This window comes from Suncus etruscus, chromosome 10 (assembly GCF_024139225.1).
Source record: "Suncus etruscus isolate mSunEtr1 chromosome 10, mSunEtr1.pri.cur, whole genome shotgun sequence".
Classification (NCBI taxonomy): domain Eukaryota; kingdom Metazoa; phylum Chordata; class Mammalia; order Eulipotyphla; family Soricidae; genus Suncus; species Suncus etruscus.
The window spans coordinates 51,820,138-51,834,073 of record NC_064857.1 but is presented as its reverse complement, the minus strand read 5'-3'; the positions used below and the strand labels follow the sequence as shown (position 1 = coordinate 51,834,073).

At 46.1% G+C, this 13,936-nt stretch overlaps 1 protein-coding gene across 1 annotated transcript in view; it reads left to right on the top strand.

Moving 5' to 3' along the window:
- Positions 1–13,936, top strand: part of KIAA0232 (KIAA0232 ortholog) — a 78,383-nt gene that overhangs the window by 32,566 nt on the left and 31,881 nt on the right. Inside the window, 2 exon segments of the mRNA XM_049781644.1 lie at positions 1,738–1,950; positions 1,953–2,101. Coding sequence (XP_049637601.1) covers positions 1,738–1,950; positions 1,953–2,101 — 362 coding nt within the window.

Genomic DNA, 13,936 nt, shown 5'->3' with positions numbered 1-13,936 from the left:
ATGTTTCCACAGCTTCATCCACGACCCTCCCCCACTGTCCTGGTATCACTCCTAGTCTGTCTTTTCCTGCCTCCCCCCACACTGTCCAGTAATCAAAGGTCAGGAGTTTGTCATTACTCCATATCGTCTTTTCTTTTCTTTTCTTTTCTTTTTTTTTTTTGGTTTTTGGTTTTTGGGGTTACTCCTGGCTGTCTGCTCAGAAATAGCTCCTGGCAGGCACGGGGGACCATATATGGGACACCGGGATTTGAACCAACCACCTTTGGTCCTGGATCAGCTGCTTGCAAGGCAAACACCGATGTGCTATCTCTCCTGGCCCTCCATATCGTCTTTTCTCTTGTTTTGCAGAGCTTTTTTAAAATGGGTGAATTAATCCCTTTTCCCATTAAGAAATGGGCCCCTGATTCCTGTTAACCATTGTTCTGAACTTGAAATACAGTTCAGAGTTGGCTGTACTTGCCAGCTGTCCTTAATAGTGGTATATGGAGTTTATGTTTTCCCCTTTAAGGTTCTGTTTTGTTTTTTTTTTTAATAGAGGATCAATGTAAAAAGAAAAGGTCAGCATTTAATTGGATCTTTCTGTTTTAGAATCGACTCTGGGCTTTGAGGTTTAATTGATTGTTTAGGTTGGACCAACCTTTCTCAACCCAGAAACATCCTCTGGGTCCTCAGGATATTTGAGGGACACAGGTGAAAATCACATAAATGGTGGGGAGGCATGGCATGAGATTAAGATAGTAGGACAGAGAGGCCCTTAGCAGAAAAAAGGTTGAGAAACACTAGTTTAGACCATTTAAATATAATATAATATGGTTATTGAAAACAATTTTAATCTTTTTTTTTTTTTTTTTTTTGGTTTTTGGGCCACACCCGGCGGTGCTCAGGGGTTACTCCTGGCTGTCTGCTCAGAAATAGCTCCTGGCAGGCACGGGGGACCATATGGGACACCGGGATTCGAACCAACCACCTTTGGTCCTGGATCATCCATCTGCTTGCAAGGCAAACGCTGCTGTGCCATCTCTCCGGGCCCAATTTTAATCTTTTTAAGTGGTCGTGTATCATTTCATGTAATGTGCAAGAACCACGCTTATTTTTAATTTTCTACTCCTGACCACAACAAAAGTCAGTAATCTGGGGCTGGAGCAATAGTAAAGGGCATTTACCTTGCATGTGGCCCACCTGGCATCCATATGGTTCTCCGAGCCTGCCAGGAGTGATTTCTGAGTTCAGAGCCAGGAGTGCTACTGATGTGGCCCCAAAACAAAAACTAACGAACAAACAAAAAAAATCAATGATCATTGTAAGATATATTTAGTCAGAACCATGTGATTAATTAAGGTCTGGAAAGAACAGTAAAAGGGTTGAGGCACTTGCCTTGCATCTTGCTGACCCTAGTTTTATGCTCAGCACTGCATATGGTCACCTTGAGTGTTGCCCAAGATTGCTTTAGATTGTAGAGCCGGGAATTGCCCTTGAGCACTGCTGACTGTAGACCTCTCTCCAAAAAAGTAAAAACCTTCTCACCAAATAATCAAACAAAATAAACAAAAGATAAGAACCTTCATTTATGTCTCTACCTAATATATACCTTGTCCTCTCTTTCCTGGTAGATTCTACCGGAGACTTAGGTTTGACCTCAATGTGAAAGTCAGAGAAACATCACATCTCATGTGTGTCGAGACCAGGATGATTCATTCATTATGCCTGAGGAGGGAAGCTCTGTAAAAAACAACTGAGTAACAGTGAAGATCAATGCAGGTCCTCGATGTCCAGCAGCCCTCCATGTGGCTGGAGTGAAATCATCCCTGATACCAACAGGACAGCAGCTGCCGAAACATGCCCCGCTCACTCAGGATGTTAGCCACCTAACTCCGCACACCTTCCCTGCAGTAGCCCTGGATGATCCACCCTCTGGAAGCCCCTCCAGCTCCTCTCCAGGTCCAGCCTCTGTTCTGAAATGTCTCTGCTTCATGCCTTGGGTCCTGTGCAGACCTGGCTGGGACAGGAGCTCGAGAAATGTGGTATCGATGCCATGATTTACACTCGCTACATCCTCAGCCTGCTGCTGCATGACAGCTATGACTATGATCTACAGGAACAGGTAGGTCCTGTTGGGAAGGTCTGTGTTTCTCTCTGCACAAACCGCTCATGCTTAGTAAGAAGGCCGTGTAGGGCTCTGTGAACCTTCAGTGCCCTGGTTTTCTCCTCTGGTTCCTAGGCGTTGCTGGCCTGAGGTGTGCACTCCAGGTCTTTTGACAGGATGAGGGGTGGTCCGACCGCCTGCTGCCCTGGAAGGTGCTAATCCAGTATATGTGTTTTTGTTCTTTTTGTTTGTTTGTTTGGTTTTTTGGGGTGTTTTTTTTTTTTTTTTTTTTGGTTTTTGGGTCACACCTGGCCGTGCTCAGAGGTTACTCCTGGCTCTATGCTCAGAAGTCGCTCCTGGCAGGGGACCATATGGGATGCCGGGATACAAACCACCGACCTTCTGCATGCAAGGCAAACGCTTTACCTCCATGCTATCTCTCTGGCCCTTCTGTTTTTGTTCTTTAGGAAAATCCACCTTTGATCATGTGTCTAGTAGGCTAATTAGCATTACCAGAGTATAAGGGCCGAGAACGGAGTACAGTAGGTAAGGCAGACCTGGATTCGATCCTCTGCATTCCGTGTGGTTCAGACTAATACTACCAGGAGTGATGTCTGAGTGTAGAGCCAGGATAGATCCTATCATGAAACCAAAAACATTTCCAACAGTAGTATTTTATTTCATCTGTAAGAGTGATATTGAACTCAAAGTTGCTGGTCCCAATCATTGAACTTAAAGGAGCTCGTCATTTTACCCTGTCATTTTGGATTACAGCGAATTCAGCTCTTGCACGTTTTACTTGACTGGGATGTGTTAAATTGACAGAGAAGGCAATCAAAGTTTTTTTGGGGTGGTTTGGGCTAGTTGGTGGTTGTTACCAGCATGGAACATAGGATATAGGAGCTGCCTTTGCCCTTCCATGCTTCAAAATCTTCCAAGTCCTGTGGATCTGACCAGCCTCTTGAGCATTTTTCCCAACCCAGTTGGATTGTATTTTCTTTTCTCATGCTGTGTAGCTGACACAGCTGCATTTCCCCTATCTGGATGCTTAGCTGCCTGAGAGTTAGGCCAGGTAAGATTTTGAAGAACTGTCTTCCAGAGCAATAGCACAGCAGGTAGGATGTTGGCCTTGCACATGATCAACCCGGGTTGGAGTCTCAGTATCCCATATTTCCCCCATGCACCACCAGGATTTACCTTCAAGTGAGCATCTCCAACCCCCTGAGCACCTCCAAGTGTGGCCCCTCCAAAAAAAGAAAGAAAAATGTATTATAGGGATGGGCAGATAATTTTCTCAACAAGATTCTATTATTTTCCACCATCTTGCCAAGAGATGCAAAATGTATATAAGTAAAATATGTATGTATGTAAGTGAAATATACAAACTTAGAAGAATTTATTTTCGGGCCTGGAGAGATAGCACAGTGGCGTTTGCCTTGCAAGCAGCCGATCCAGGACCAAAGGTGGTTGGTTCGAATCCCGGTGTCCCATATGGTCCCCCATGCCTGCCAGGAGCTATTTCTGAGCAGACAGCCAGGAGTAACCCCTGAGCACCGCCGGGTGTGGCCCAAAAACCAAAAACCAAAACCCAAAAAAAAAAAAAAAAAAAAAAAAAGAATTTATTGTCCAAGAAATGAGCAAGGTTTTTTTTCTTTCTTTTGGGGGCAGGGTGCAAAATGGAAGGGGAGGACCAGTGCTCAGGATGTACTACTGACTGGAGGGCTTCATAGACATATGGATGTCAGGATTGAACCTAGATTAGCCGTATGCAAGACAAACATACTTGTACTTTCCCTACTATATTGTCTCTTCAACCAGCAAACCATATACTTTAGTCTGAGCATTTATGGTGCTCATTTGAGCATTTATTTCATTATATTATATTATTATATTATATTATTTATTTATTTTATTATTATATATCTTATATTATTATTTTATTATTTTGAGCATTTATTTATTTATTTCTGGTGTTTGGTCACACCCAGCTGAGCTCCATTATTCCTCACTCTGCTCAGAAGTAACTTTTGGCAGGCTCGGGGGACCATATGGCAATGCCAAGGATCAAACCTGAGCCAGCTCTGTGCAAGACAGACTCCCTTCCTGCTGTGTTATAATTCCAAACCCCTGAATACTATTTTTAGAAGGACTTGAATAATGCTTCATTTTTTAGACTTTTGTGTTAACAATATCAGCTAGTTCCTTTTTTTTTTTTTTTTTTTTTTGGTTTTTGGGCCACACTCAATGACCACTCAGGGCTTACTCCTGGCTATGCCCTCAGAAATCGCTCCTGGCTTGGGGGACCATATGAGACATCAGGGATGGAACCAAAGTCTGTCCTGGATCAGCTGCATGCAAGGCAAACACCCTACCACTAGTGTCTTTCATCAGTGCTAATATCAGCACAACAGGTTTGTGAGCTAGAAACAGGCCTGTTGTGGGGATCATTGGTGAATGCACATCTCATAAGACTTGTTTGCGATTCCTCTGGTGTCTTTGTTAGCTGCAGGGGAAGGTGGAACACTTCTAGTATCCATCTATATTTGTGCCTCCCAGAAAGTTCTGGTTTGTCCTGATATATGAGGCAGACAGATAGAGGTTAGTGGAAACAGCATGTTACGAGAGAAGCCACAGGAAAAGAAAAGGCTCCCAGATAACTTTCTTCTCAGCTCTGAGTAATCCCAGTGCCATGTTTGGGGATAGTGGGGGAGTCTAGTCAAGAGGACACCTGTGTAGAGGTAATGTTCTCACGTATCTCTCCAAGGAGGGTACAGTCCTCTCCTGAGCAGGCGAGGACATTAGTGCCCTCTGCTTCCTGCTCGTCATGGTGCATGGGTCTGAGGCAGGCAGGTGCGACATGCCTCCTCCTCTGATGTCTGGCTTACACTTCAGTGACTGGTGGTCTTGAGCTGAAGTCTACCCAGTCCTTGGGTATGTTTCTCCACACACTTTCACCCTTTGGTTTTTGAAGTCGTTTAATCTCTCAAAATGGCCAGTTTTGGGAGAATGGAGCGATAGTACAGCAGATCCTCAGCATCCCATATGGTTCCCTGAGCCTGCCAGGAGTGATTTCTAAGCATAGAGCCAGGAGTAAGCCCTGAGCATTACTGGGTGTGGGCCCCCTGGGAGGGGGTGGGAAACAGCCTGTTTTTTAGGCCTTTGCTTCAGCTTCATCTCCCTATTGACTCAGTTGCACTCAAGTCTTAGTGCGAACGCTTAAGACCTTGAGCCAGTGGTCCTCAAACTATGGCTCTCGGGCCACATATTGTATTTGTATTTGTTTTGTTTCTTCATTGCAAAATAAGATCTATGCAGTGTGCATAAGAATTTGTTCATAAGTTTTGTTTTTACTATAGTCAGACCCCCTAATGGTCTGAGGGACAGTGAACTGGCCCCCTGTTTAAAAAGTTTGAGGACCCCTGCTTGAGCATTTTTACATGTGCCTTTGGTGATCTAGGCTTCGGTGGGCAGGAAGTAAGGCAGGTCAGACTCTGGTCCTGTTAGAGTTGCATCTTTCAGTCATGTCTGACTCTGTCTGGGGTTTGGGACAGTAGTGGAAACACTGACCATTCTGGTTCTCAAAAATTGTGCCCTCCTTCTGAGTGGCAGTTGGGGTGCGATGTGGTGGTTTCATTCTCCAAACCCCTTTTCTTTCCATCCTTCCTTTCTGTCTCTTGGTGAGTGAGCGAATGCTGGGGTAGGGTAGGCAGGTTCACTGTCATCTGGGAGTCAAGTGTAATTGGCTCCTGCTTGCCTCTTTCTTTTCTTCTTTTTTTTTTTTTTTTTTTTTTTTTAGTTTTTGGGCCCCACTCAGTGATGCTTAGGGGTTGTTACTCCCAGTTATGCGCTTAGAAATCGCTCCTGACTGGGCCGGCGAGGTGGCGCTAGAGGTAAGGTGTCTGCCTTGTAAGTGCTAGTCAAGGAAGGACCACAGTTTAATCCCCCGGCATCCCATATGGTCCCCCCATGCCAGGGGCAATTTCTGAGCGCTTAGCCAGGAGTAACCCCTGAGCATCAAACGTGTGTGGCCCGAAAAACCAAAAATAAAAAAAATGGGATGCCAGGGGATTGAACTGTTCTAGGCTAGCGTGTGCAAGGAAGACGCCTTAAGGCTTGTGCCACCACTCCAGCCCCTCTGCTTGCCTTTTTCAAGCCCAGTTCAAGTCCATCTTTTGAAATTCTTCTTTCTGATAATTCCTGGTGAGAACAGTGTTATCTTCCAAGCTTGGTTCAATTTCTACTGTAAAATTCTTTTCACATGTATCATTATTTTAGATATTAAATTATAGAAAAATTATGAAATCCATCAAAATGAACATCAGAATGAACATTATCTATCAAATGCTCCGTTTCTGCTGGTTGTCCCGGTAATGCCCATCTATCTGCACGGATCTGTGAGTTCACATTGACATCTATGGGGCACATCTTCTTCCATCTGGAATAGTTTCTTGTCTTTTCTGAAGTACCATGACATTTGGGGGCCACTCATAGTTCTGGTTTCTTAGAAGTCTCTTCTGATGCTGCTGGGTTTGAACCCAGCCTTCTGCTTTATAGCACATGTGCTGTTCCTGTCGAGTGCTCTCTTGGGCCCAACACCAGCATTTTTGCAGGGCATAGTTGGCTTGTCTGTGGAGTATCCCTCATTCTGTTTGAGTCCGCCAGTTCCTACTTCTAGCTGCAACACTCAGGACTCCCCATGCTAACATCACTTCCATGCAGGGCAGAGAGCAGCGATGCCTGCCAGCTGTCTCCTGAGTGTCTCACCACACAACCCAGCTCTCCTCTGTTATTAGTCAGTCAGCATGCAGCATGCCATGATGGTCTTACAGTGCTCCCTCCTGATCAGTAGCGTGGAGCACTCTGGACAGGCGAGTGAGCACCAGCTCACCTGCAGCCACTAGTGACATGCTGCTGGGTGCTGTATTGAGTGGTCTCGACACCCTGTCAGGGACCCTCAGTCACGTGGGCAAGAGCCTCTCATCGTTGTAGTGTTAAATAATTAATAATGGTTCTGGATGGAGATGGATGGATGGAGAGACCTTTCTCTGCCATCCCAGTCCACATGGCTCTGCAACCCCCTTCAGCCGGCGGGTCTGGGGGTTCATGAGAGCGGTGGGTAGAAATCTCACTCACAGTCAGACTTCAGGAAGTATCAGCTTTATTCATACCCTATCTGACTGTGTGGCCTATATCATAACCAATTAAGCATTCAGCCATTCTTAGCTAGCCCTGCGTCTTAACTCCTTTCAGCCATCTTCCCTTTGACCTCCATGCTGGCAAAAGACCAAAAGACCCTAATCCCCTGGGTCAAAGGCCTTATCTAACCTTTCCAAGACCACTCCCAGGAAAAGGCTGGGTCTTGCAGGTATCCGCTTCCCAAGAGCCCTCCCAGGAATGAGCGGGTCTCAGGTAGATACACCTAAATCCAGGGTGGAGTTACAATCTTCACAGTCTTTTTTTTTTTTTTTTTTTTTTGGTTTTTGGGCCACACCCAGTGATGCTCAGGGGTTACTCCTGGCTATGCGCTCAGAAGTCGCTCCTGGCTTGGGGGACCATATGGGACACCGGGGGATCGAACCGCGGTCCATCCAAGGCTAGCGCAGGCAAGGCAGGCACCTTACCTCTAGCGCCACCGCCCGGCCCCTCTTCACAGTCTTTATGTCTGCCTCGGTTCTACTACTACCAGCTCAGGTTATTGCTGCTTGGTTCTTGGTTGCAGTTTACTTGAGACCCCTATGTGAATTGTATTTCTTGCTCAGGTTCCACCATTGTAGGAGTGTAGCTCATTTGTCTTTTGATTAAATCCAAAGACTCCCCCTCCCCCACTGCCCCTCTGCTTGCTAGAGGAGGCTGGCTTCTGCTTTGAATACAGGCCCTGTCCCCAGGAGTGGGAGTGTCACCCCTAGAAAGGGAGCCTAGGCAGCTTTACGCCAGGGGGACCATCACAGATGCAGAAACCCTCCTTCCTGTGGGCTTGTCAAGCATGCTCATTGAATAGACAGGAATTCCACAGGACACAGTCAAGGCAAAGTCAGTTCTAGCAATGGCAACACATACCTTCCTGTTTACTGATTCCTTTAGTAACTGAGAGAAGCAGTTAGGGAACATCTTTATGGGGAATATGATGTTTTGAATATGAACTGTGTATAGAGGGGCTCCCACACAGTGCTCATGGGCCCAGGGCCATTCCTGGCAATACTGACAGTTCAGTGTTTTTTGTTTTTGTTTTTGGGCCACACCTGGCTGTGCACAGGACTTACTCCTGGCTCTACATTCAGGAATTATGTCTGGCGGTGCTGGGGGGACCAGAGGGGACATTGGGATCAAACCTGGGCCGGCCAAGTGCAAGGGGCTATCACTCTAGCTCCTGACGGTTCAATGCTTGTGCAGCAGTGCTGAGGTGGTAGTAAACTTTGCTGTCTTCCTGGCTCTGACTGATGTATCATTGCAGGGGGAGGGTTCCAGGCTGTGCCTAAAAGGACAGGGAACCTAGGATGTGGTGCTGCTACTCAGGGCCCAGCAGTGGGAGTGTGGAGCTGTACTGCTGCAGCTCGAACCTGGTCAGTCCCTGCTCTCTTTTGGCCCTAGAGAATGTGTTTTCAGGGCTGCCATCAGTTGGGGATCTGCTTGCTCCAACCATCCATGGCACAGTCTATGCAGGCAATGTGAACAGTGGGCAGGATAGAAGGGGTGACGGCTGGGCAGCCTGGGAGGAAGCAGCAAGTGAAGGGCAAGTATGAGGTCACAGAAAGAGGAAGGGACCGAGGATGACGCCAGGCAGAGGGCAAGCAGGAAACAGGCTCCTGAAAACCCAATCCTGGAGGGTAGTTTTCTATTTTGGTCCCTGAGACAACATGGCCTTGCTATATTTAACAGCAGTCCCCTTGGCACGAGTGGGGGCAGGGTGGTCAGTGGAGTCTGGCAGGAGGAGTGGCCGCTTGGAGCCGGAGTTGTTCCATCCTCGTCCTCTGAGGCCAGAGGGGCCCTTGCTGAGGTCTTTGCTCTGGGTTCAGCTTGTGTTTTCTCTTTCACGAGCAACCAGAGATTCGGCCTAAGTTGACTCAAGGAGTGAAGGGAATGAGGGGAACCTGGAACTGCACTTCCGGAAGTGGGACTGGCCCGCTGTTTCCATTCAGACTCCTGTCTGCCTCCCTGCATCCTCCCCCGCCTGCAGGGTGTGCAGTCAGGAGGCTGCGTGGAGTGCTGGAGAAGGCACCCCACTCACCCCCTGCCCGCACCGCGCGGAGATTCTCCTGCTCTTCCGTGGGCTCTCTCAGACCATTCTAGTGGTCTGGGGGTAGCACCCCACGGAGTGGTATTGCTCCTTAGACCTAGGTATAAGGTCTAAGGTCTGGTCTAGGTTCCTCAGGCTCTGAAGGGAACAGTGTAGGTGGCAGGGGTGGCCATGGAGCCGCGTGAGCGCAGACGTCAGCCAGCAGCTGTTCTTCTCTTCCCCCAGCTTCCCGTTTCCTTTTTGATAGCAGGCAGAGCCCTCGCCTTATGTCACCTCACTGCCTTGCCAGAAAAGGACCTGGGACCCAGCCTTTGGCTGAGGCGTTGTCTGCTCCATCTTCTCCGAGCACTCGACACTGTTCTGCCTTGGGGTTCCTAATTCAGAAAGATCCTGTTATATCTTACTGAGTCTCTCGGTGTTTGTGGCTCATGGACTTCCCACATGTGTGACATAAATCTGCTAGAAAGTAAATTTGCATTTTGGAGACCCCCTTTTTGGGGGGCTTCTTGGTCAGTGCCTGGGCCCAGGGACCACTTCTGGGGGACTCTGCTCCTGCCCTTTGCCCTCTCCCCACCCCTGTGACCCTCTTACACCTCACCAGTCCAGGTCATCTAATTGTAAATGCAGGCAGCTTCCACATCTCTGGTGTCCGGTGGGGCCTCAGCACTGCTGCCCGGGTCCTGCAGAAGCCACAAGGTCCCTGGGACCCCTCCTGAGTGCTGCACGGGCATAGGCAGAAGTGCTTCTGGGGAGTCCCACTTGCTTGATGAACTTGCCAGGCATTGTGTTTCTCACCTGGATGGATTTTCATCTTGAAGCCCCACCTGAGCTCATGTTCACACAGCCTGTGAAGCTGGTACAGAAGACACATGAAGCGTTTTCCTCCTATGTGCAAGAAGCAGACCGCAAGTGGCTGGGCTAACGGTGCAGTTTGGGATGGGGGAGCAGGGGCTTCTACTGATGTTTCTCAGTGAGTCCTGCTTACAATCACAAAGGCAAGCAGCATGTACATGCCAAATTTAGAATCTGGCCAAGGCCCTTCGGTTGCTCTGCCAGTTCAAACCAGAACCAGATCTGCCCACATGGTGGCCACAGTGCTGAGAGGCCTGCCCGGGTCACACTGCAGTTGGAGCAGTGGTTTCGTGTCATTTTCACCTGACACAATGCAAAGGAAGCATCTTCATCTGAAGCTTTTTTTTTTTTGATATTTTGTTTGGCTGGTTGGTTTATGGGCCACACTGACAGTGCTCAGAGCTTCCTCCTGGCTCTGTGTTCAGGGATCACATCTGGGGGGCCAGGCAGGGGGCCAGGGGTCAAATCCAGGCCAAATGCATGCAAGACAAGTACCCTCTCCACTGTGCTTTATCTCTGGCCTCCAAAGCCCACCAAGTTACCCTGTTCAATTGTGAACCTTCACAATTGTGATTAATGTGCAGTGTGACAAGATGATAGCATATACACAGTTTATTTGAACCACCTAAGCAATATGTTAATTTAAAGTCGTACCTCGTACAGTATTTGGCAGTATCTTTGTGTAGATATGTGTTTGCATGACTTAAGAGAGTACAGCAGGGAGGGTACTTGCCTTCCCCACAATCTGCCCAGGTTTGGTCCCTAGCACCCCATTTGGTCCTTCCAGCACCACTAACAGGTGTGACTGAAAAACAAAAAATAATTTTTTCGAAGTTGGTACATATGAAATCTTTATATAAACCAACATTAAGAGGGAAGTCATGGGGCCGGAGAGATATCCTGGAGGTAGCATGTTTGTTTGCCTTGCATGCAAAAGGACAGTGGTTTGAATCCCGGCATTCCATATGGTCCCCAGAGCCTGCCAGGAGCAATTTCTGACCATAGAGCCAGGAATAACCCCTGAGCACTGCTGGGTGTGACCCCCCAAAAAAAAAACCAAAAAGAAAAATAAGAGAGGGAAGTCATGTAAGGAAAAGAAATAAGGGGGAACCTAGGGGCAGAGCACTTGCTTTGCAAACGTTAAAACATCAGGTTTGATCTTTGTGTGTGCACCCCTCCCCGCCACTCTCCCAGCATGTACTAACTTAGATCCTAGTGAGATCCTAGGCAAGCTCTGAGTTCCTCATCGCCAAAACAACAACAGTAAAAGGGGAAGGAGTTGAAAACTGTTTCTTTTTTTTTTTTTAAAGTATTAGATATTGAGATTGGAAAGATGGAGCTCAAAGTATATTCACATATGGAATATTCAGTTTTATATGTAAAACTCTATGGAGAAGAATTTAATGAGCTGAAGTGCTGTGTGCATGAAGCCCCTAGTTCAGTCCCTAGCACAACCGAGCAGCAGCATTCGGTCCCTGGACTGAGCCTTGAACTTGCCGTGTATTGTGGGAATGACTCTTGGACTCCCTGAGCACTGCTTGGTAGATCCCCACCTCCAGAAAATAAAAGATCCTGAAGAGTAAAAATAATAAAAATTTATTATCAGTGGTACCAAAATGAATAAACTACACAGGAATGAATTTAACAGATGAATACAAGACTAACAGCTATAAAAATACAATGGGTAAGAATCGGAGATGATAGGCTTGAGCGATAGCATAGTGGGGAGGGTGTTTGCCTTGCATGTGGCCAACCTGGGTTTGATCCCTGACATCCCGTATGATCCCCTGACCACCACCAGGAGTGATTCCTAAGCACAGAGCCAGAAGTTGGCCCAGAAACGCAACCCTCTCCTTCAAAAGTCAAAGACCTTATAATTGGAATGATTTTTTCTCCTTTCTGAACAACAGCAAAATAATAATAATAATTTTTTTTGTTTGTTTTTGTTTTTGGGCCACACCTGGCAATGCTCAGGGTTTACTCCTGGCTGGCTGCTCAGAAATAGCTCCTGGCAGGCACGGGGGACCATATGGGACACCGGGATTTGAACCAACCATCTTCGGTCCTGGATCGGCTGCTTGCAAGGCAAATGCCGCTGTGCTATCTCTCCGGGCCCAATAATAATTTTTTTTTAAAAAATCACTGCTGGTGGGAATGCCGTCTAGTTCAACCTTTATGGAAAGCAATATGGAGATTCCTCCAAAAACTGGAAATCGAGCTCCCATACGATCCAGCTATACCACTCCTAGGAATATACCCTAGGAACATAAAAATACAATACAAAAACCCCTTCCTTACACCTATATTCATTGCAGCACTATTTACCATAGCAAGACTCTGGAAACAACCAAGATGCCCTTCAACAGACGAATGGCTAAAGAAACTGGTACATATACACAGTGGAATATTATGCAGCTGTCAGGAGAGATGAAGTCATGAAATTTTCCTATACATGGATGTACACGGAATCTATTATGCTGAGTGAAATAAGTCAGAGAGAGAGAGAAAAACGCAGAATGGTCTCACTCATCTATGGGTTTTAAGAAAAATGAAAGACATTCTTGCAATAATAATTTTCAGACACAAAAGAGAAAAGAGCTGGAAGTTCCAGCTCACTTCAGGAAGCTCACCACAAATAGTGATGAGTTTAGTTAGAGAAATAACTACATTTTGAACTGTCCTAATAATGAGAATGTATGAGGGAAATGGAGAGCCTGTTTAGAGTACAGGCGGGGGTCGGGTGGGGAGGAGGGAGACTTGGGACATTGGTGATGGGAATGTTGCACTGGTGATGGGGGTGTTCTTTACATGACTGAAACCCAAACACAATCATGTATGTAATCAAGGTGTTTAAATAAAATAAATAAAAAAAATGGAAAAAAAATCAGTATTTTTCACTATCTTCAGAAGCTTCAAATTTATTTGCATTGCTAGGGCTCTAGTCTCTGTTCATGTTGCAAAGTCCATCTCCAAAAGGTATAACTGATAAGAACTCTGAGGTTTCAGGTGGAGTCCAGGTAAACTCATAAGATAAATGGAATATATTGATAATTTGTATTTGGCTCTAACGCACATTTTCACTCTGAAAATGAAAGTAATACCACATAGCCACAATTTTTTTTTTCAGTTTCATGAGCTCCTGAAATTTGCCCAAGATATTAATTAAACCGTGCTAATTGTGAGTATAGAGGGATTCTCTTTATTTGGCATCTTCGAAATAATTCAGTGTATTGGGTTAATGATAGGTGAGGTGATTGTATTTAATATTACAAGCAATTCCCTTATGCCATACTTACTCCTCTTTTGGGGGCTTGCTGTTGCCATATACTCTTCCGAAAGGCTTAGTTTTTCTAGCTGTCTGTCTTTCTAGTTCTTTTCTCTTTTTGTTTTCCACAGGCTTTTAATTAAAATTGATCAACTCAAAGCCTTTTTAAAAGGGAGTAAAGCCCAAGTCCTGGGAAATATAACTAAATGAACTTGAATCTTGAAATACTGAATAGACTTTTTGTTTTGTAACATAAATATAACATTTAAAGTAAGTTAAATCAAACTTTATGAATAAAGTCCATTTGATTATTATTATTGTTTCTTGGTTTGGGGACCACACCTAGCAGTGCTCATGGATCATGCCTGGTGGGGCTTGAGGGACCATATAGGGGATTGAACCCAGGTTAGCCTCATGCAAGACAAGTGCTCTATCTGCTGTTCTATTGCTTCGATGCCAGGCTTATTAGTATTTAGCTACAGGCAGGTCAGATTTATTCCTA